Source organism: Euprymna scolopes, chromosome 10, assembly GCF_053919585.1.
Source record: "Euprymna scolopes isolate OS-2025 chromosome 10, ASM5391958v1, whole genome shotgun sequence".
Taxonomy (NCBI): domain Eukaryota; kingdom Metazoa; phylum Mollusca; class Cephalopoda; order Sepiida; family Sepiolidae; genus Euprymna; species Euprymna scolopes.
In genome coordinates, this window is record NC_136491.1 from 18,430,195 (window position 1) to 18,453,540 (window position 23,346).

The 23,346-nt window shown below is 32.8% G+C and overlaps 1 protein-coding gene across 1 annotated transcript in view; it reads left to right on the forward strand.

Moving 5' to 3' along the window:
• Positions 1-21,434, forward strand: part of LOC145285829 (nuclear migration protein nudC-like) — a 42,497-nt gene extending 21,063 nt beyond the window's left edge. Inside the window, exons 5-10 of the mRNA XM_080134265.1 lie at positions 529-657; positions 5,064-5,132; positions 10,601-10,726; positions 13,733-13,816; positions 19,681-19,799; positions 21,166-21,434. Of these exons, the coding sequence (XP_079990391.1) occupies positions 529-657; positions 5,064-5,132; positions 10,601-10,726; positions 13,733-13,816; positions 19,681-19,799; positions 21,166-21,217 (579 nt within the window). The 3' untranslated portion in view covers positions 21,218-21,434. The remainder of the gene's footprint in view (positions 1-528; positions 658-5,063; positions 5,133-10,600; positions 10,727-13,732; positions 13,817-19,680; positions 19,800-21,165) is intronic.
• The last annotated feature ends 1,912 nt before the right edge of the window (positions 21,435-23,346 follow it).

The following is a 23,346-nucleotide window of genomic DNA, read 5'->3' on the forward strand; positions in this document are numbered from 1 at the left end:
TCATAAAATTATAACTAATTTTTTCAAGGTAGCATTCTTTTAATCTCTGTAAATTAATTGGATGTAAATAGAAGTTTTAATCAATATATTGATAAAAAAAAAAATTAATTCAGTCCTCACTCCTGAGAAAAACAGATACACATGAAATAGTTTTTATTAACGCAGACGAATTAATATACATGAATTATGACAAAAATTTCTAAAGTCGATATTGAACCTCTTAAAATTTAAGAAATCAGAGTAAAGGTTTTTATGAATTTTCGACAATCCTTGTTTTCACATCTACATAATATTTTATTTCGTGATATTCGTTTCTTTTCTAGTTTACTTAAGCTTTTCTGAACTTTTCTTTTTCTTTTTTCCATCAATTCCTTGTAATTTGTAGGAACATAGAATGATGAAGAGAATTTTTATAGCGTCCAGAAATTTCTAGTTATTACACTAATCTAGAAATTGTTTTTAAAAGTTTATGAATTTCATAGAAAAAAATTTATATAGTTTTCTATTTAAACTTTTCTTTTTTTTAAGGAGGATGTAGAAGCTAATGTAATAGACGAAAATGAAGATAAAGTGGAAGAAGGCAAATTAAGACCCAATTCAGGCAATGGTGGTAACATGCCCCATTACAAGTGGACACAGACGCTAGCTGAATTGGAGGTAAGGCACGGAAAATTTGAATCTTACGTCAAAGTCATGCATGATTATTCCCGTTTTAATTGCAGAATTAAAATAAAATTTATATTAACAAGCACAAAGATTCTGCCTTTAATGAGTAATACACACGGACGAAAAAACGCTTTGGATAATCACAGATTTCAAGGTAGTTCTACTAAAATAGCCATATTTTTTAAACCAAAGCACTTCAAGTCTTCAAATTACTACAGTTTTGTTCGGAAATGAATATACTTTCAAATGAATTAATATTCAAATGAATTAATATTTAATGAATGTACATTATATATTTAAAGAGTTTTAAGCAAATAAAGTGATAAAAATGTGAACGTCATAAAATGGCGTTTTCGGTAAGGTTTTGTAATGACCCCCCCCCTGTTTTCTAAAGGTCCGTACCGTGATTGTATAAAGAATTTCGTTATGAAATTTGGACACCAATCAGAAGAGGTGTTAATCTTAATACTGTCAAGTGTCCGAAATATTTTTGACCATTTCTTTTTTTGTCGTGTTAAAAATAAGACTTTAATATGACGAGTATCGAACATTTTGAAAAAAAAATTCTTCGGACACCCAGTAGTAAGTAAATCAATCTTTTTACTATCTTTATCAATTAAAAGTATTATTTTATGTTGAGTAGGACCGCGGTAATTGATAATTTAAAAGGACCTACCCGAAAAAAAAATTGTTTCTATTTCTCGAATTTGGTCAAATGAAGTTAGTATTACTAGCAGCAGCAGCAGCAGCAGCTCCAGCCTGTAGAATCAGCAATAGCACAGTGTATAAACAACATGTGTTCTTTAATTTTTATTCAAGAACGAATTAAGAAAAACATGAAAATATGAATATAAATGTTCTTATGTTTAATTAGAGCTATTTTGTTATCAGAATGACATTAGTTTAGAAGTATTCGGTTTTCAGAATGTATAATAACAATCCCAACCAATTCGGCATTATGAATCTGTTGCAATCGCTCACATTTCTCGTCAAATTTAAAAACATGGTTAAAAAAACAAAATAAACTTTTGTAGATATATAGCTTACATGCACTTTTATTCTTTAAATTAGTTTTGAACAGCGAATTAAAACAATGTTTGGGTTTGTATTACTGTACACATAGATTCGAAAAAGTTGTCAAAAAAACAAATATATAACAAATAAATGTTATCAAAGGCAAGATAAGTTACTTTTCTACCAAACTGGATATATTTTTTGTGTTTTTATTCAATGTAACATATTTATTCAGCTTGAAAAACATGCAGTGTTTACCGATGTATTGGAAAATTCAAAATGGCGGCCGACTCTCTCTTAAACAGGGTAAGTTCGGGAAAAGGTGTTATAAATAATAAACTAGACAAAATACTATTAAAAAAACACCGAATATATGTCAACCTATATCACGGTAATATATATTGAGCGAATTTCTAACAGTATTTTGTCTAGTTTATTATTTATAAGACCTTTTCCCGAACTTACCGTGTTTAAGAGAGAGTCGGCCGCCATTTTGAATTTTCCAATACATCGGTAAATACTGCATGTTTTTCAAGCCGAATAAACATGTTAAATTGAATAAAAACACGTGAATTATATCTAGTTTGGTAGAAAAGTAACTTATCTTGCCTTTGATAACATTTATTTGTTATATATTTGTTTTTTGACAACTTTTTCGAATCTATGTGTACAGTAATACAAACCCCAATGTTTTACTGCAAACAGGCACAAATGTTTTTTTTTTTTTCAAAATCAAAATAAGTATCAAAATCTCGTTTATACATAGATTCGAAAAAGTTGTCAAAAAACAAATATATAACAAATAAATGTTATCAAAGGCAAGATAAGTTACTTTTCTACCTAACTGGATAATTTTCTAGTGTTTTTATTCAATGTAACATGTTTATTCAGCTCGAAAAACGTACAGTGTTTACCGATGTATTGGAAAATTAAAAATGGCGCCCGGCCCGACTCTCTTTGACACGGTAAGTTTGAGAAAAGGAGTTAAAAATAAAAAAAAACTATACAAAATATTGTTAAAAACTCACCGAATATATGTCAGCCTATGTCACGGTAACATATATTGAGCGAGTTTCTAGCAGTATTTTGTCTACTTTTTTTATTTTTAACTCTTTTCCCCAAACTTACTGTTTCAAGAGAGTCGGGCGCCATTTTAAATTTTCCAAAACATCCGTAAACACTGTTTTCAAGCTGAATAAACATGTTACATTAAATAAAAACACTAAAAAAATATCCAGTTAGGTAGAAAAGTAACTTGCTTTTGATAACATTTATTTGTTATATATTTGTTTTTTTGACAACTTTTTCGAATCTATGTGTATAGTAATACAAGCCCTTAAAATCTATATCAATATTCTTGAAATTTTAAAAGCAGTTAGAAAACACATCAAACTACAATTAGGAATCTTTTTAATTCGTTATTTTTTTTCTTCTACTTATTAAGCGAAAGATATTTTTACAACCTGCTCCAGCGTAGTATAAACGGCCTATGGAATTAACACCTTCAACCTCGAAAATAGAAATCAACTAATTTATGGAATTTTCTTTGACTTCACCTCTAATCCAAATTATGTGTGGCAAGTCTCCTCCTAAAACACTCTTTAACACTAACAATAACACTAAGTTCGAGTGGCAAGCCCCCCCCCCCCCCAACAAAATACCTCTGTAAGCCACATACAAGCATCTAAAACAAACAAACAAAAAATAGATCCTTCCTTAAAGAAAAATACACATAAAAATAAATTGGTTAACTGTCCTAAAATGCTAGAATGGCCAGGAAATGGTGAATTATTTTACATTAAATTTTTGTGAAACTAACCGCTCCCCCCTCTAATATTGTTTTTGTTAGCTTTGTCTCTGTCAAGTTTTCAGTATGTTCACACATAATTTTCCTTAGCCCTACAATTAATTCAAAGTCCGAATGGCAACCCTCCCCATATTCTCATTGCATAGAAACCCTCTTAAAACTACACATAATCATCTTTAAAAAAAAAAAAAAAGCATGCATATTTTCCCATAGAAAAAAAAAACAGTTAACTGCCCTAAAATGCTAGAATGACCTGTAATAGGAAATTATTTTACATTCAATTCTAAAATAATTTGTTTATCTTTCATTAAAGTTTTTCATGGCATTTTATACATAATTTCCTAAAAAGGTAGAATCACATTTTGGAGGGGTGGTCAGAAGGAGTTGAGTGGGGTTAAACAGAAGGTGTTAATCTACAATAATACCAAAGAAATATTGCAATATATTCATTTTTAAATGGTCTTATGTTTAGATTTAAGTTTTTTGTACATAAAACACATTACAATTCAACTTTGAGTTCTCCAACTTCTTTTCTGTTTATGGATACATGGCATTTTTAAGGAATTGCTGCATATTTATGCACATTTACTGCAGATTATTTGGAAACCATAAACTTTGGGAGATTTTCAATTGCATATTCTGATTCCTTGTACAAAAATACACTTATATGGTAAATTTCATTTCTTAAGTCTTGTGTTTTAACAAAGATATGACATTTTTACTGAAAAAGTAGTGTAAAAAATGTGACGAAACGCATATGGTCTTAAAGAGGGAAAAATATCCAAACGTGTGAGGCACAAAAATAGTCATAACTTCCTTAATTTTAATCAGATTTAAAAAATCTAAAAAGATTCTTTCTTAGCTCATCAAGCTCTTTCTATGCATACCAATATTGAAATATTTCAAGCTATTTCAATTTTTTCATGCGTATTGCTAATTTAATTGTTTAACCGTTTGTCCGTTTGCACTTTTCTCAATAACCTCGCCTTGGATTTTTTTTTTTAAATTTTGCACAAACATTCGTCATGGTGAAAGACTTGTTTTTCACTATATTCATATTGTTGTATTGCGTTTGTTTCACTACTACTATAGCCTGAAGAAACTGAAAACTTGGGGGGGAAAAAAAAATCTCTGAATTAGTTTCTTATGCATATGACTAAAATTTCGTTAAAATCTATATTCAAAGTTTTAAGGGGGTTCGTCCTCCAAAGAAGGCTCTATATTTAAGATTCGGCACATTGAGTGGCATGTAAAAATTTGGGACCACTTCAATTTTATCTTCCCAGGGAAAATAAATGCACTTTTTTTTTTATGTAGTATATTTATTTTTCGATAACTAACACAAACATTTAGAGATTAAAGTGCAATATTTTCAAATCCATCTTTTCCTATAGAATCTACTCTTAATGCTTAATCTGAATAAAAAAAAAAAAAGTGTCAAATGTCTTTTTTTTTTTTTTTTTTTTTTTTTTAGATTAGTTTTATTTGTTTCTTGTCAAGAAAGATTTCAAAAACAAAATCTTTTTTCTAATTTAACACGACTTGCTTGTAATTCTTTTACCTTTCTTTTTATCAGCTCCGAGTTCCATTTAATGTGTCGTATCCCCTGAAAGCCAAGCACATTATTTGTGACATGAAGAAAAAGGTAAGAATTCTCATGTTTTTCTCTTTCTTTAAATATCCAAGTGTCAGTATGAACAAATTTATTAGAAATAAAGCAAAACTAAATATATGTAAACTCTACCTCCCACGGATTATTGTCCAATCACGGTGGATTACAAGTTAGATGTGATCCTCGACTGCAGGATCACAAATGTAACATTGTCTAGTCCTGGAACCTTTAAATGTATTCAGGCATTCACTGGACATTGGAACCACATATATGCTGTCAGATTTAGCTCCGAGCTGCACAAAAACGCACAGACTCGAAGTTCATGTGACAACACAATTTCCACATAAATGGGTTTTCAGACAGTAATAAATAGTACTTTGCTTTCTTCTGGGATGTCTCTGAGGTTAATAGTGTCGTCAGGTTTGGTTTGTTGATTTCTGTGAAAAACGGAATCATTTCCAAAACACCAAAAAAGGTAAAAAAAAAAAAAAAAATTTTTTTAAATGGTTAACAAGTCATCAATAATTATTGAGTTAAATATGCCAATAATATATACACACACACACATATATATAGTTCATACAAAAAAGAAATACGTAATGGATGGCTAGAGTTTGTTTTCAATTTTTTTTTAATATTTACCAAGTTTATCTGACTGCTTGCATCTCAAAATAATATAGATTCCTCTTTATCATCTAAAAACTTGTTTTTTTTTTTTTGTTTTTTTTATTGAGTCATTATTTGTTCCCCTCTCACTGTTATTACCATATCTACCTCAACAATTTCTTTCTGTTTTAGCTTCCTTTTTCTTTCTCCTCATAATCATATGCTATATTTTTCTCTCTCTTTTCTTTACCTAAATAACTTTCCCAGAAATGTTAGTTCACTCCGAAAATTTATTGGTCAGTTCGTCAGAAATGTCTTAGTTGACCTTAGTGACACCTCCTGTTTTTATCATATGTTTTTTGTTTTGTTTTTTTTTTCAACCCAACACTGGGAATCAGAGCTATGCCTATTTTGATAGCTTGTTAGAATCCACCAACAAGGTTGATCGACTTGGCCCAGGATCCATAATATCACCACATATATTGCAAGTAGTTATAATAAAGTTTCTTAAATTCTAAATGCTTGTAAAGTTTATATAAATTTTATTTTGACATTATTAAAGACGGAAAGTATTCAGTTATTCAATTTAATATTGGACCTAAAAGAATTATCATATATACATATTGCTTATAGTGTGTGTGTATGTGCTTGGGCCCTCTCAGCTGAGGCATGTATGACCAACTAGCATATGGAATATGCTCGGGTGCCCATTAACCTAAGTCCCAGCTATGGGCAAATGGTATAGGGGGTAGAAGGGACTCCCATAAGGTGTGGTGAAAGTAACCTTTCTAGAAGGAAATCTGATGGAAAACCTATGATCAACATGATTACCAATCATTTCACGATACTTGCAAGATTTAGAGAGTGGTGTATGTGTTGTACACGCATACATCCCTATAATCCAACGATATACAGATGTCTTGTAAACTCATCTTTGTCTATGAAAACAAAAAAAGAAAGACTTTTAGCGATAGAGGCATGGTGACATAGGCAGACCTAACAATTTGAAGGCCGATAGTCATAAATCTGCACAAAGCTGACAAGGTTTTTGTTAAGATCATTATTTTGCCTACAGTAGATGACGGGCTGATTCCGGTGGAGACTTCTGTGTCTAAGCAGCACTACTTAGGGAGTACACTGCTAACCTAGGATTCTGGGAAGATGCAAGAAAAGATGCATCAAAAATTGTCTGTCATTCTTTAAGCTGGCTTGTTTACTGCAGCTCGCAGCTGTTCACCATAGCAGGAATAAGACAATGAGTATAAACCTAAAGCAATATATGCTAATGAACATTTATCACTCAACATTGGATGTTGGAGCGTGAGAACATTGTTAGATTTCGAAACGTCCAGTAGGCCATAACGGAGAACCGCCTTGCTCACTAAAAAGCTTTAACGACTGAACATCAACATAGCAGCACTTTCTGAGACCCAACTTTCTGATGAAGATCATTTAATTGAAAAGCAGTCTGTATTAACCATCTTCTGGACTGGAAAACCCAAAGGGGAGAAAAGTGAAGGGGGAGTTGGTTTTGCCATCCGCTCCTCTCTGGTTGACAAACTTGATTGTCCATCTTGTATAAATGGCCGAATCATGATACGATGAATATCACTTGCATGTGTGTGATACATTACTATTTTTTTTCTGTCTATGCTCTAACTCAATCAGCAAGTGAAAATGTTGTCTATGGGGCTCTTCAGGGAAATCCTAGTTACTATTCCAAAGGAGGAAAAATGTATGTGTAGGAAAACATCTAGTTTGGAATGCAATTTAACATTATGGCATTGGCAAAGTTAATAGCAATGGCCTGAGCTTAGTACAGTTATGATCAGAGTTCAACTTAGTCACCTGTAACCTATACTTCCAGCAAAAACAGAAATATAAAGTAATTTGGATCCATCCAAGATCCAAACATGGCCATATGATAGACCTTATAGTCTCCAAAATAGATGCTCAAAGTGTCCGGATGTTGCGTAGTGCCAATTATGATACTGATCACATGTTGGTGCATGGTAAATTTAAGCTGCATGTTAGGAAGAAGAATCGTATGTCGGGCACAAGAAATCCCAAAGCGAACCAAATGTTGCAAAGCTCCAACAACCTGATGTGTGCCAAGAGCTCTCTGACACACATTTTGATAGCACCTGGGAGAACTTCAAGGAACAAATCTACAAAACTGGTCTGGATATTCTTGGTAAAGAGAAGAAACACAGATTGGTTTGCTGAGAACATCTGTAAACTGCTTGAAAGAAAACATCTACACAAATTACTCTTAGATCCAAACTTGACAGATATCAAGTTAAGATTACATACAAAGAACACAAGACTGCCCTTCAGCGCAGAGTAAGGGTTCTGAAAATGCAGTGGTAGTTTAGTATTTCAGCTGAAATTCAAGATGCAGCCACTCAACCCAACTCGAAAAAACTCTTTTGCCTACGTAGGTCAGTGTTTGGTTCGTTCTCTGCTTCAGTTGTCTCAGTTAAATCAAAGGATGGGTCAGCGCTGATCAGGAGGACTCAAGGTATTATGAAACGATGGCATGAATATTTCACAGGTCTATTCTTCAATTCTTCAGAAGTAGATGAATGTCATTGATGACATTCCACAAAAGGATCATGATAGAATTGGGCGATTTGGCAACAAGAGAAGAAACGGATCTTGCTATTGGTCAGATCAACCCGGGCAAAGAAACTATTTTGGATGGTATACTGATTGAGCTCATGCAGAAGGGAGAAGAGAACATAAAATCAGCTGTATTCAGTCTGATTTACACATCTTGAGTATTTGAGTGTCCTGATTCCACAAGATTGGATAAATTGTATTCTGGTGTCCTTATTTAAGGGAAAGGACAACAAGTCAGTGTGATTACTACTATGGCATTACTCTCCTTAAAACAGTTGGAAAGGGGTTAGCTCCTTAATAGACTGCTGACTTACATATGTCCGTCAGTTTTACTAGGAACTCCGTGTAGGTTCTGTTCAGGAAGAGGTAATGCCGATATGATCTTCTCCTCAGGAGAAATGCTTAGAACAAAATTTTTCTCCATATCAAGTCTTTATAAACCTAAACAAGGCCTTTGACACTGTCAACAGGGAGAGCTTGTGGAAAGTACTTAGCAAACTTGGGTGTCCACCCACATTCACCCACATGAAGAAAGAACTACATCATAATATGTAAAGATGAAGTCGCTCTTAACATTTCCAAAATCATTACCTATGTATAAGTCGATCCCCCAAAAAATAACCTTAAAATCGTCTCCCAGAAATTCAACTTGTACGCAAGTATATACGGTGTGTGTGATATCTCTTGAATATGTTTCGCGGTTGAGCAGAGGATGCTAATATGTCAAAGATTGGTAGAATCTGAAACATGAACGGATTAGACATTGTGGGATGATTCTTGGTTATCCTCACTTGTACGCATATATTATGGTTACGGTTTTTGGTGCGGTTTCAAGTGAGGGCCACATCATGCCACCTCACATCTTTGAAGTCGGCTTCCACCCCTTTGTATAAAACTCGATTGAACTAAGTATAGTCTACATTACAACCCTTTATGCTTATCAGCTGTGTTCCAAAATTCATAATTGGCGTATTAGTTTATGAAATGAATTTCGCACATAAAAATATATAAACATATGAACATAATTTTGTATAAATGAATAAAACGAACCACTTACTGATTCGTCATAGTTTTTTTGTTTTTTTTATTCATTATATTGGTATAAAACATTTAAAAATAGCTTCATAATTAAATCCTGAAAAAACATCAAATGCAAGAAATGTCATTGAAAATAAACATAAAAATCTCACTTGAAGCTTTCAACTTTGAAATAACTGCTTCTGGGTATATTTCAGTTTCTTCAGCTCATGTTTAAATCAAACTCAAGGTAAATACAGGATGGAATAATAAAGAAGAAAACAACACTACAGATTTATTTTAAAACTTTTGTTGAAAAAAATCAATTCAGGTGCTTGGAATATGTAGTAGAGCTGACATCTATTCAATGTAGCTGCCTTCAGCCTCAATCGCCTACTCGATACGGGTCTGGAACTGGGAGCATGCTTTTTTCACAAGCGCCGGCAAGAGCTAGGCAAATACTCGGCAGATGGTGGCAATCAGGCAATTACGCTGGCTTTGATGTTGTGGGAGGTCATGTTGGTGATGTTCTCAACATATGACCAAATGAAGTAGTCCAGCAGGTTCAGGTCGAGGGAGGAGGGAAGGGGAGACAGTAAGAGAAGGGTACAAAGTCATAGCACTCCTTCTGAAGCCAATTCTGGGTCCTTATGGACTTGTGGGCTGGCGCCGAGTCCTTGCTGCCACACCCAGGGTTTGCAAGCGGCAACCTGATTGCACCAGGGGATCACCACACTCTTCAACACATCCAGGTACATTTTGGTATTGACTTTCAAGCCGACTACAAAGATGTGAGGTGACATGATGTGGCCCTTACCACACCAAAGGCCGTAACCATGACTGTGGCTAGAAACTTTGTTTTCATCACTCTGGGCACATCCCTGTTATTTGTGGCAAGCCAGCGATACATTTTGAGGGTGCTGGCAATGGTCCTCTTGTCATAACTTGGGACGGTAGAGAACATGAGATGATAGCAGTGCATCTCCGATCTTGCTCGTTGAACATGGTCACTTTCAGACATGATAGAAGGCGCCTGTCACCCTTGGGATTTGTACACAACTGGCCAACTAGCGGATGGTCTGTAACAAAAAAAGAAAACCAGTTTTCATCAAACGAAAATGGAATCATGTTGTCTTTTCTAGGGCGACAATTTTATCGTTCTATCCTGTATTGGTTTGTCTATATTTTCATTTTTTTTTTTTTAATTTTTCATGTGTTAAAAAGTTTGTTTAAATAATTTTTTTTTTTCTTTGTAGTATTTGAAAATTGGTCTTAAAGGTGAAACTCCAGTTATTGAAGGAAACTTGACAAAGGAAATAAAACTAGAAGAAAGTACCTGGACTATTGACGATGGAAAAGTTCTGGTTGTTAGCATAGACAAAGTAAGTTTTTATTTTTAACTAGCATTTCAGCCCGGCGTTGCCCGGGTATTTGGAGGTGTATGTTGAGCAAAAAAAAAAAAAAAGCGGTCAATTTTTTAAACTTTGACCCCCATTATGACCCCTTAAAATTTATTGTTTTGGACTCAAATCAAGTTAAGTTAGATCCATGTCCAAGGAACCTATATCTAAAATTTCAAGTGTTTAGACCAAAAATTGTCGGAGGAGTTTGGTAGAGTTCTCAAAAGTTAAATCGTTGAACTTTGACCCCTTAATTAGCAAATTTCTGGCCGAAATCCGGTCACATTGATTTTCCCAAATCTTAGTACCCTGTATATCATATTTCGAGTCTGTAGACTTAAAATTGACAAAGTTATTGCGTATGGAAATGTACACACACACACACACAGACACTTTCACTTTTATAAATATACTAGCGAGGGGTACCCGGCGTTGCCCGGGTGTTTTTCGGGGTATGTGAAAAAAACCCGAAGCGTTGACGACGCGCAGTTGGAAAATAGTAAAGTGTTTTAAAAAAAAACAGGTGCGCGTTTTTAATTGACGTGACGGCGATAGGTATTTAGCAGTTATTTTGTGCGGGACAGTTCGGTTTGTTTGTTTTTAAAAACCCGCTCCCTGTTTATTAGGAGGAGCGAAATGAAAGCTACAGTCTGATATGACGAAGTCGACATTGATCAAACTGGCTCTGGGCCTGTGATTAGAGTTGAGTTTCGCTTTTTTTTATACCGAAAACCGAATGTAATGCATGCCGATGCGGGAAATGTGGAATAATTAACGTTTGAAAGTCAATAAAATTAAATAGACAGGCGAGCTCCGTGGGTAATTTGTAGATATTACAATTTATAGATGATATAAAAAGTTTTAAAAAGTTGTGAAACGAGCACGCGCTTCTCTGAAAGAAGCCTTTCGTGGACATCGAGGAAAAGCGAACATACATACACACATACATTTTCGCTTTTATATAATATATAGATTATTTTTAATTTAATATACCTTATTATTTTTTATGGGAATGAAAGTAAATAAGTTTTAATTTTGTCTTCTTGCATATATTCTTTATTATTGTCAATTGTTTTTTTTTAAACACATCAAGATACAATAACTTGATAAATAAATAAAAATACTTTTCTGAAATGTATTTCTTTCTGTTGAAATAAAAATCTGAATTTCTAAATCCATGCAACTGGAGACAGGACTGCTCATTCCCTAAAAATGTCCTTCTTTGGTTGAAGCTGGCTCCACCCGCATGATGAATGCTGCATCCCAAAAAACCGCATTGATTTGGCTCTGTTCTGATTTTGAGAAGTTGATTCTTCATCCATTTGCTATATGCTAGCAAACGAATGAAGAACATTCTGGTCATCTATTTTTGCTAGACTGGGGGGATGGCATCACTAACAAACAGGTACTAATGAATTCTTATGAAGTGATATTTAATATCTATATGTTTAGATCTTTGGTGAATTACTGTGTTCTGTGCTGAGACTATGCTGGCTTGATTATCGCAATTACAAATAGAGAGAGATACAATCTGCTGTCATTTTGGGTTCCACGGAATCCAAAATGACCCATTTTTTGATAGTCTAAAACAATATCCAATTATACTTTTTCGATCTTCATTAATTTTGGTGTTTTAAGTGGGCATTTTTAAATTTCATGATATTTGTAGATTCATTTTTTTTTCTGTGATCATTTTCTCAGTTTCCTCGTAACTCCTAAGTACTACCTTGAATTAAGAAAAAGTCATGGGTTTTTCTTTGAGTTGTCACGGTGGTAAATGGCTTAAAATCACTTCAAGGATGATGGAGATTAACAGACTGTCCCTTATTACTGTGCCAGACATTTTTTAATGAATTTGCTGTTGTTTCGCCCTTATAATATAAATTGTAATAGCTTTCCACAATGCAAGATGCGGTGAAGATGGTCATTTTCAAAGACTTACAGCTTCCACCAATCAGCCACACTTATTGGTCATGCCTCATAGTCATAGAGGAGGATTGGCCAGATAACAGGCTGGTAAATATCTCTTTATCTAAAATCTCCATATGCCATCATAAGAACTACTGATCAAACATGTAGCAGTACAACTTAATGATCGACCTCCATTAGTAATAGTTATGAGATGGTGCTCATGACAGTAAAATTTACATCTAATTTATAATGATTTAAGAAAGCTGGTTTAATAAAAAAGTATCAAGTATTTTTAATTTTGTTTTATTTTCTTACATTATACAACTAGCCAGGGTGTTTGTAAGTGTGTGTTGAGCAAAAAAAAAAAAAAAGTGGTAGAAGGCAGGCATCTCTAACCCGTACCGTGAAGGAGGAAAAGAAAGTTATAAAAAAAAAAAAAGTGACGCGTTAGCTGTTGCGCCCATCGCCAAACCAGAAGTGACGTAGGTTTAAATTAAGGCTAGACAATCGAAAATATCTGCAAAAGAGGCGACCCTCTTCCTGTAGAAAAGTGTCCAGTTAAGGGTGAAAGAATTAATGTTTTTGGCCAATTTTTCAGTATTTGTCCTCTGAAGGGTCGAGCTTCAAAATAATGCTGTGAAAATTCGTCGCCTCTGTCGAAAGTTTTTGCGAGACATACAAACATACATACATTTAAACAGACAGGTGAGATTTATATTATAGATGATCTGCGATATTGTTTTTCTTGACATGCTTTCAATTGTTGTCAGTTTATCTACGTCTCTCATTGTACTCTACAGATCTCATCGTTAGTAACTTTTGCACTTAATATTTCCGGATATAATTGTAAAATGACACTTGAAGGTCAAACCGATGTGAAAATAATAACTTAAGATGGGAACAACAATCTTAAAAATATTTTTTTAAAAGAAATGTATTTGTAGTTTTATAAATTTTATGAGAACGCCATTAAAAAAAAAGAAAACCCATTCTTTTTAGGCACACATTTATAAAACTTAAAACATACATTCAGAGAGAACATGTATATATGTAATTTTTTTTTTTTTTTCTGTGCAGGTCAACAAAATGGAATGGTGGTCTCGTATCATTGACACGGATCAAGAAATCGACACAAAGAAAGTACAACCAGAAAATTCTAAAGTAAGTAAAACATGTTTATTGCGTTTTCTCAAATAAAAGTTGTCAACTGTAAAATTATAAGATTGTGATACTATAGGCACCTCCACCCCAGATTTTGGGAGATGAGGGAGGTTAGAAAAAAGAAATACAAGAAAAGAAATGGGGTTATCGAGGGAGTAAAGGAGGGCTAAGGTGTGGTTGTTAGTTAGGATGCAGTTGTAATTACGATGTGACAGAGGATGAGAACAAGCCATTTTTTTTTTTTTTTTTTTTTTTTTTGTTGTAATTCAAGTATGAAAAAAATAATGAAACAAGAGATTTCTGAAAGTTCTGAATTTTTTTGGATGAAGGTTGATTGTTTATATTACTTGTATTGATCAAACTATTGTTCTCATATTGAGTGTTATTTCGGTGATGGAAGGGAGATCATCACCTGTCGATCTTAGTTGTGTCCCCTTTGCCAACCAATTTTTTTTCTCGCATGCGAAACAATAATCTTAAAATATAAACTCAAAGAATACGAAAATATCTACAGAGCCAATAACTTTTTTTCTCTTTTCTTTTCACAACAACAAACATGCCTGAAGACGGTCGAAAGCCAATTCGGTCGAAGCGTTGCACAAACAACACTCAAGATGAGAACAATAGTCCAATCAATACAAGTAATATAAATATTTATTTTTATGACGATGCAAACATTTTGTAATGTTTTGCGACATTTTATGACAACCGGTTGATGATGGTTAGGAGTTCAATTAATAGGAGTTCAGTTTGAGTTTGGACACAGTCAAAGACAGATTGTGGCTTTGACCAGATCAAGATTAGCTGACGGCAACTGATCATCACACCCTTTACATGGTATACATGCAGACATTGGCACTTATAATGTAGTTTTGCGCAATCGTGTCACATATGTACTTGGGATTCCAATGAATACATAAAGCGTCAGAGTTTGTGTTTTCTTTGTTTGATTTCATTTTCATACTTGTAAACCCGCGTGCAACTTGCAGACGGCCGCCAATGCATAAAAGATGATGACACGACCAGAATTAGAACAAGAGAAGATGAAAGAAAAATCCACGGCACATAACAATGCGGTCGATGATGTTGTCGGTGCTGAACAAGTTTTTTTCCAATTATCAGTTGAACGAATGTAGATTACATTGTTGTCGATACGGAAAATATTCTTTAAGAGTATTCCTTCTTTCTTTCGACCTTTTTTTATTTTTTTGTCAAATTCTTTTTTCATTCTCTAATGCGATTTCCATTCAAATTCTCACGATTTCTCTTTTCAACACCTTTTAATTAAGAAAGTTCAAGGTATATTTTGTGATCTAAGCTTAAAAAAAATTTTATTCACAATATGCAATGAAGATGTTAAAATGTTGGTAAAATATCACAACAATCACTGAAAAATTTTTAATTTAGAAGGGAAATATCTGCACTTTATTGTATTTCTTAAATAATCAAGTTTTAGTTAAATGTTGATGCATTGTTAATTTTTTTTGTTTTTTTTTTCCTCTCTCCCCCGACTTCGTGTGGAGACAGAGACAATTTTTTAATCTGGAGAAAATTCAGCTCCCACAGGAACAGGTCCTGGATATGACCTTAAACTATATCCAGTGGTGAGGCCCCAGTTTGCGGGCTTTGGGGAGTGTGGAGCCACCCTTTAATTACCATTGCTCCCAGGTCCACTCTGACCCGGAGTGGTAGTACCTGTTAGGGTCCCAACTATGGATTAAATAGAAACTGATTTGAAAACAAATATATTCTATCAAAAAATTTTTCTTCAAAATCTTTGGATTCGGCATTAAATAACCCGAAAAGGGTTGATATGCCATAAAACAAAAACAACCAACCAACCCACAGGAATAGGGATTCTAGAGTAAAATAAAAATTTAAATTGCCTTAGTCTAGGAAGATTTCTCCTTCACTTACTGAAGTACTGAACAGATACTATATCTTGCTCCCAAAAAAGTTCAAAGCTATCACTTCTAATCTTGTCCAATTGCACATCCCATCTTAATTTATATAATTGTTTAAAAGATTTCAGATGTAGTTCATGTGTGAACGTGTTGGGTTGTTCATTAACTGCAATTTTCTGACGGTGATTCTTGTCCAAATTTGATACTACTCTATTTTAATATTGACCATGGTGTCAACTATGTGGTCTTGATGATCAGCATTTTTGAGTTTGCAACAAGTAACAGATTAATTTTGCAAAAGTCAAAATGAACCTTTGTTTATCGGCTGATGGGAGACTTATTTCAAGGCCTTTTGGTGGTCAAAGACAACTGACCATTTGCCAACCAAGCTCAATTCCCTTCATAAACTTGCATTTCTCTGAATTATGTAGACATTGTGAGTTCATTTGAATTTCATTATCTGTTAATCTCTACATTAAAAACTGTTTGCCTGGACATCCATGAAGTAAAGTGGACATAAATGCTTTTGAATCTCAAGCGGGTTGTATGAGGGTAATTCATTTTCAAAGTGGAAACCTAAATTTTGGGTAGTCTCTTGATGTGAAATATTTACCGCACAACAATTCAATTGTCTGCTGCATCACTAAACGTTGGCCGTTTACACATAAAGATGACGTCAAAGCATTTAGCAATTCAAGTTGAAAACTGATTTACACAAATTTATAATATATAGTCTTACATTTATAAATAACTAGCTGGACGTCTGCCATTGCCCGACTGTACAATACACTTGGACATGATTTTTTAATTTATGCTGATTGATTCTATAATAATGCATACACAATCTTCTATCAATTATTATATATTACGAGGAATAATTTGCCTGGTGGACTAATTTGCAAAAAAAAAATTAAAAAATAATAATAATAATAAAAAGGCTACTGTTTAAAGCACTGCCAATATGGAATGAAAATTCAAAATTTAACAGTTTTAAAGCCCAAAACAAGTGCAGAATTTTAAATTAACATTTATTTATTGAAATTAAATTCCATATGAAGATTCATAATAGAATCTTCATATGGAGTGCTAGGCGGCACCACCACCACCATAACGATATGGAAAAAAGAAGAAAAGATTTACAACAGAAATTGTTTTTCCTGACGAAGATTCTGTTAAGAATCAAAATATCAAATCCAATTTTAATAAACAAATTTGTTTATTTATTGAATATGTTTATTTATTACAATTTTTTTTATTTTGTTTTGGTTTTTAAAACCGTTAAAGTTTGAATTTTTCTGATGATAATGTCGTTCATCAAATTTTTCTGATGATAATGTCGTTCATCAAATTTTTCTCATGATAATGTCTTTCATCAAATTTTTCTGATGATAATGTCTTTCATCAAATTTTTCTGATGATAATGTCTTTCATCAAATTTTTCTGATGATAATGTCTTTCATCAAATTTTCCTGATGATAATGTCGTTCATCAAATTTTCCTGATGATAATGTCGTTCATCAAATTTTTCTCATGATAATGTCTTTCATCAAATTTTCCTGATGATAACGTTTTTCATCAAATTTTTCTGATGATAATGTCTTTCATCAAATTTTTCTGATGATGTCGTTCATCAAATTTTTCTCATGATAATGTCAAATGTCGTTCATCAAATTCCGTTGATTAATTACACTATCATGTCAGCTGATATTTGGGCTTGTCAATGAATGGGAAAGTCACTTATGTTTAGCTTTAAAATATGCAAACGAAGAAATGATTTGTAGTGGTTTTTTAATAGTATCTCTTCTTTTTTCATAAATTGAACTCATTAATAAAAAAAAAAATAAAATAAAATGGTGAGGTACACTTAGGCTTGAACAGGGGATCATTTGATCTGTAGTTGAATGCTCTACTACTGAATCATATCTCCAGATGACAATAAATCTGGGGTTTTTTGTTTTGCTTTTAAGAAGAAATGATTTGCTAAGATTTTATTATTTCCCTTGGCTGGTGTAACGTAAAATATTCCCTTGTAAAAATTCTTTTTTATTTATAAGAGAGAAAAGCTATTTTTAAGATTGGATTTTTTTTATTTTCGATACTTATTGGGTGAATTTATGTACAAAAACATATCTAAGAACACTGCCAAACATATCTCGTATATTTTGGCGTATAAGGCGACTGTCAGATAAGACGAAGTACAAAATTGGAGTAAATTTTAATAAATTTATCATATATCGGTTGTATAAGGCGACTACTAAATCACGGAACCATATTTGTTTGGCCTAGGCTAGAGATTGCAACACTCGGTATCTTATGAAATATTAGTTTTTAAAGATGTTGTTTTTTTTTAACTTTAAGGGTTGTCTTATATGCCGAAATATATGGTAAATTAACTTTGTGTGAAATTTGCAAACAATAGGCTCAGCAATTTCGGAACCTATGAGGAAGGAATTCACACACACACAAAGTGACTTTGTTTAAAAAAAAAAAAAAAAAAAAAAAAAAAGTAGTAACCACTTATCAAGGCCCAGAAGCCACTTGGAGATAAGGGTTATTGCACGTACAGTACATACATCAAATCTGTTGCCAAGGCCGCTGGAAAAATGGTGGGATCTTTCTATCGATCCGGTAAATATCTCACTGCTGATGCTATTCTCTATCTATATAAGAGCCAGGTACGTCCAAGGATGGAATACTGTTGCCACATCTGGGCAGGAGCTGCTAAAAAGGACTTGTCCTGCCTTGATAGAGTTCAAAATAGACTTCGTAGCCTCGTAGGAGATGTCCTTTTCTCCTCCTTGCAACCTCTATCTCACAGAAGAGATGTTGCGAGTTTGTCTCTGATGTATCGTTATTTTCATGGAAAGTGTTCGACTGAGCTTCAATCTATGGTCCCCCCTCACCAAACTTTCACAAGAAACACTCGTCTAGCTGTAAACACTATCAATAATTTCCCCCACTCTTTATCTGTGCCTAAACCTAAACGTAGATTCCATGAACAAAGCTTCTTTCTTAGAACTGCACGCCTGTGGAATTGTCTTCCGTTTTCCTACTTTCCGGCTGACTACAATATGGTTGTGTTCAAGTCTAAAGTAAATAAGTTCTTGATGAGCCGTTCCATATAAGTTATCAAATTTACCAAATTTTCATTACTAATGATTACTATATTGTCCAATTTCTACTGTACACTCTTTAACCCTTATCCTTGAGTGGCCTCTGGGCCTTGATAATGTGGTGATGCCTATGTAAAAAAAAAAAAAAAAACTTCTAAGAAAGAAACTTTGTTCATGGAATCTATGTTTTGATTTAGGCACAGATAAAGAGTGGGGAAAATTTTTGACAGTGGTTTCAGCTAGACGGGTGTTTATAGTGAACTTTTCTATAACAGTGGATATACACGTAGTTACTTGTGTATTATTAATTTGCTGAAAATAGTAAGACAACTTGTGTATGAGTTGTTGAATCCATTCTGCATCTACCTCATTTGAATCGTTAAGTTAATCTAATGTTGCCTTTTAAAATAGCAATGTTTGTCTTGCGTCACAAAATTAAGATAAATATTTCAGCCATCATGTGATGAAACCTTTATCAAATTTATTCATAGTCAGAACGAAAGTAAAAATGAAAATACTTTTGACCCACCCAACAAGCAACAAAATTCCGCCCCTTCACTGTAGAAGACCTTAGAAGCTGGAAAAAATTTTCAATTAATAGCTTACTTTGGACTGCTTAGTTTTAGAATTTCCTATTTTCCTGATCATACGAACATGCAATGCAAACAAACATCTTTGCTGATTTTAGCTCCCCCCCTTCCCCCGCCATTATTGTGATATGAGATACAATGCTACCTATGCATGGTTGGATAATCTGTCGGGTGAGTTGAAATTAAAATTTGTGTACATGTCTGTTTAAATTGTATTTTTTTTTTTTTTTTTTTTTTTTTTAATCTTTTTTAATCAGTTATCCGATTTAGATGGTGAAACTCGGGCGATGGTTGAGAAGATGATGTATGACCAACGGCAAAAAGAATTAGGTTTGCCCACCTCGGAAGAACAAAAGAAAAAGGACATTCTTAACAAGTAAGTTATTTTCAATATCTTGATGTACATCAATCTACTCCTTCACCGGTTTTAAAGATTTAAATGATTTTCAAACTAGCAGTTCAGCCGACTTTGCTCGGGCCCTATGTACTGTTCATAACCTGCCCTACATGTGAATACACTTTATGTAAAATTTCAAATGTTTAGACCAGAATTTGTCTGAGTAATTTTGTAAAGACCGCAGAGGTCAATTTTTTAAACTTGACCCCAAGTTTGACCCCTTAACATTTATTATTTTGGTCTCAAATCAAAATACAAAGTTTTATCCATGTCCAAGTTACCTACATTTAAAATTTCAAAATTGGCGGAGGGATTTGGTAGAATCTATGAAGGTCAACTCTTTCAACTTTGACAGCCAAATTTTCACCCCCCAAACTTATTAAAATGCTTGCTGTATATCTGAATATCCGTTATGTATAAATTTCAAATGTTTAGACACCGCAAAGCTCAAATCTTTTTAACTTTGACTCCCTTGGCAGCTCAAATTCTCGACCCAAACCGATTTAAAAAGCTTGCCCTATCTTTGAATACCCTTTATGTAAAATTTCAAATGTTTAGACCAGAAATTGGCTGAGTAATTTGGTAGAGACCGCAGAGGTCAAATTTTTAACTTTGACCCCATAACATTTATTCTTTTGGGCTCAAATCAAAAAGTTTGATCCATGTCCAAGTAACATTTAAAGTTTTTAGACCCAAATTTGAATAAAACAGTTGTATTTTGAGAACTTAAAGTGCTATGTTAGCAGAACCACCTTGAAATCTGATTATCCAAAGCGTTTTGTTTGTGCGTATTACCAATTAAATACATCTTGGCTTCTGTTTTATTTCTTAATCATACAGCAGAAACACATTTCCTATTGACTTGCATAGTTTTAAAGTTCTGAAACCTTTTTTTTTTTTTTTTTACATTTCAATATAAGTTTTTTCATGGCTACCATTTCTTTTTTGCTCTCAGTTTCTAGGTCTCATAACAGCCAAGAAATTAAAGAAATATTACAATAACTGTTACCAAATGCATAGAAATTTAGTTTTCTACTGTTTTACATTTTCAAAATAAGTTGCAATAGACGTGTTCAATCATTTTCTTTAAGTCATGCGAAAATCAAATCTTTAAAATTATGCAGGTCTGTAGTAAATTAAATCGTGTTTGGTAAAAGTTTTCTTGGCTGTTAATTATACTGTATGATTGCCGAGACTTTAATTTGTTTTTATGCGAGTCATAATGCTTGACTTTTCATTATCAAAAGGTGACAGACTTCTTGCTATGAAAATTAATGTGAAGTATCCTTTGTTTTTAATTGATCTGTAACAAACATTTAACTTTTTTTTTCCTCTCATTCAACAGATTCATGTCCAGTCACCCAGAAATGGATTTCTCTAAATGCAAGTTTTCCTAATTCCAAAATTCCATTCCATGGCTTGTGTGCCTTCTGATCGCCTCTACATTTTTTTTTTTTTTAGTTCATAATTTTTATTACCAGGCTTAAAAAAAACAAAAACAGGTGCAGTTGGTTTCCATAACATGGCCGCTCAATACTTGAAAAACATTGAAGCTGGATGCAAATTTTCTTCTCACATTCTCATTTGTTGAAAATAAAAATGTTCAAATTATAATGTTTCTTTGTGTGTATTAATTTGTGGCCTTTTTTTATTTATTTAAAGAAAAGTGTTTAGCTCAGAAAATAGGGATGAATTTTATGAGTTAAATGCAGTTTTTGTAATATACTTTGTATAATGACTTGTCCTTGGGTGGTTAGTGAGGAAATTTGGTGTATTGTGATAAATGATTTTAATAATACCCCTTTATCCATTTTAGAAGCACACTAAAAACAAGATTTGAATTGGTTCAAACATGCCATTGCTTTTCAGGATGGAATAACAAACCAAACAATCCTAATATCTGGTTGAATAACATTTTAAAGAATACAATAAGATAATCATTTACACTTAAATAAGAAACCAGTAAAAATTTCAACACATGCAATTGTTTTTATGCTTTATTTCCAAAAATAACTTGAATAATTTTTTTTTTTAATCCATTGCAGTAATGAATAATAGTTCCACAAACCAGATTTTTTTTTTTTTTTGCTTTGAACATAAAAAACTGAACCATCTCATTTTACCAATTTAAAAAAAAAAAAAAAATGATGTTTTCCTGTATATAAGAAAATCGGTTGAATTCTAAAATAAACAAATTTTCATTTTTAATTATAAATCAAATTTACAGTTTTTTTGTAAAGTACCGGGTTCGATGATGTTTTCAGATGGGGGGGGGGGGGGGATCATTGTCAAAAAAAAAAAAAGTCAGAGCTAAAAAAACAGAACAAACTATTTGATCAGTTCAGTTTTTAATCACAATAAACTGAACAGGCCTTAATGCGAGAATTTAAAGCAGAAAAAAAGGGTTAAGAGATGATTTAGCTTTAAATACCAAGTATCTTTGGTCGCAACCAGATTCTGCTGTGCATTTTACATTGTTGATTGTTTAACTGGACGAATATTACTGAAACGATGTTTGAAATGTTTCTTTCAAAAGTATTTAAAGAGGAAAAAATTGGGGGTAATTTCAGCTTGTTACAAAATATTTGGTGCTTTTTTTTTTTTTTTATAACACTGACTTTTCAATTTGGCAGAAAAATTGTTTTAATCAAACTTTTGATAAAAAAAAAATGCTAAGAACGATAACTATTGTCCTTCAATTTAAATATTTGTATTTAAATACAATTTGGAAATCGTAAAAATAAAGATATGTTCACAAGTATTTTTAATATGAAGAAAAATCCTACTTCGATAGAACAGTAAAGTGTAGCATCAGAACAAATACTACACTTTGATCCTTGCCAGAGTATCAATTGTAAAATTGTCATTTCAAAGCACCAAAAGTTCTTAACTAATTTTTAAATCAAGTTATATAACTCATATTTTTCTCCAACCCCCACCTCCCTCCCTGGTTACGATGTGGAATACAATGTTGTTTCAGCCCCTGGTTATGGTAATATTTATAGTGTTATTTGATTTTATACATATGTATTATACTATACTGCATTTTGTTACGAATTTTTAATATGTACTACATAAAATTTTGCTTAGGCCCGACTCTATGCCGGTGTTCATATATATATATATATAGTCCAGAATGTTCTTTTATTATTTCAAGGGAATCAGAATTTGATACCATAAACTTGATGAAAAAAAAAAAGTTACAAGGGTTTTTTTTAAATTCAACTTTTTAATGTTGCTTTAATTTCCAAAGCCTGGAAAATATACATGTGTATAATCTAATAAAAAAATAAATATCAGATAACATTCAAATTTTCAACAGAAATAAAAGGTTAATTTATGCATAAAAAAAAAAAAAAAGCTTTCCATCAAGCATTGATAACAATTATAAAAACAAATTCTACATAATGTTTTGTTGGGAAAACAATTTCAAAATATAAATTGATTTTAGAAAGCCTTACTTTAGAAAAGGAAATTCACATTTGTTTTCATTCAACCTACAACAAACAAAAATAACAAGGCACCA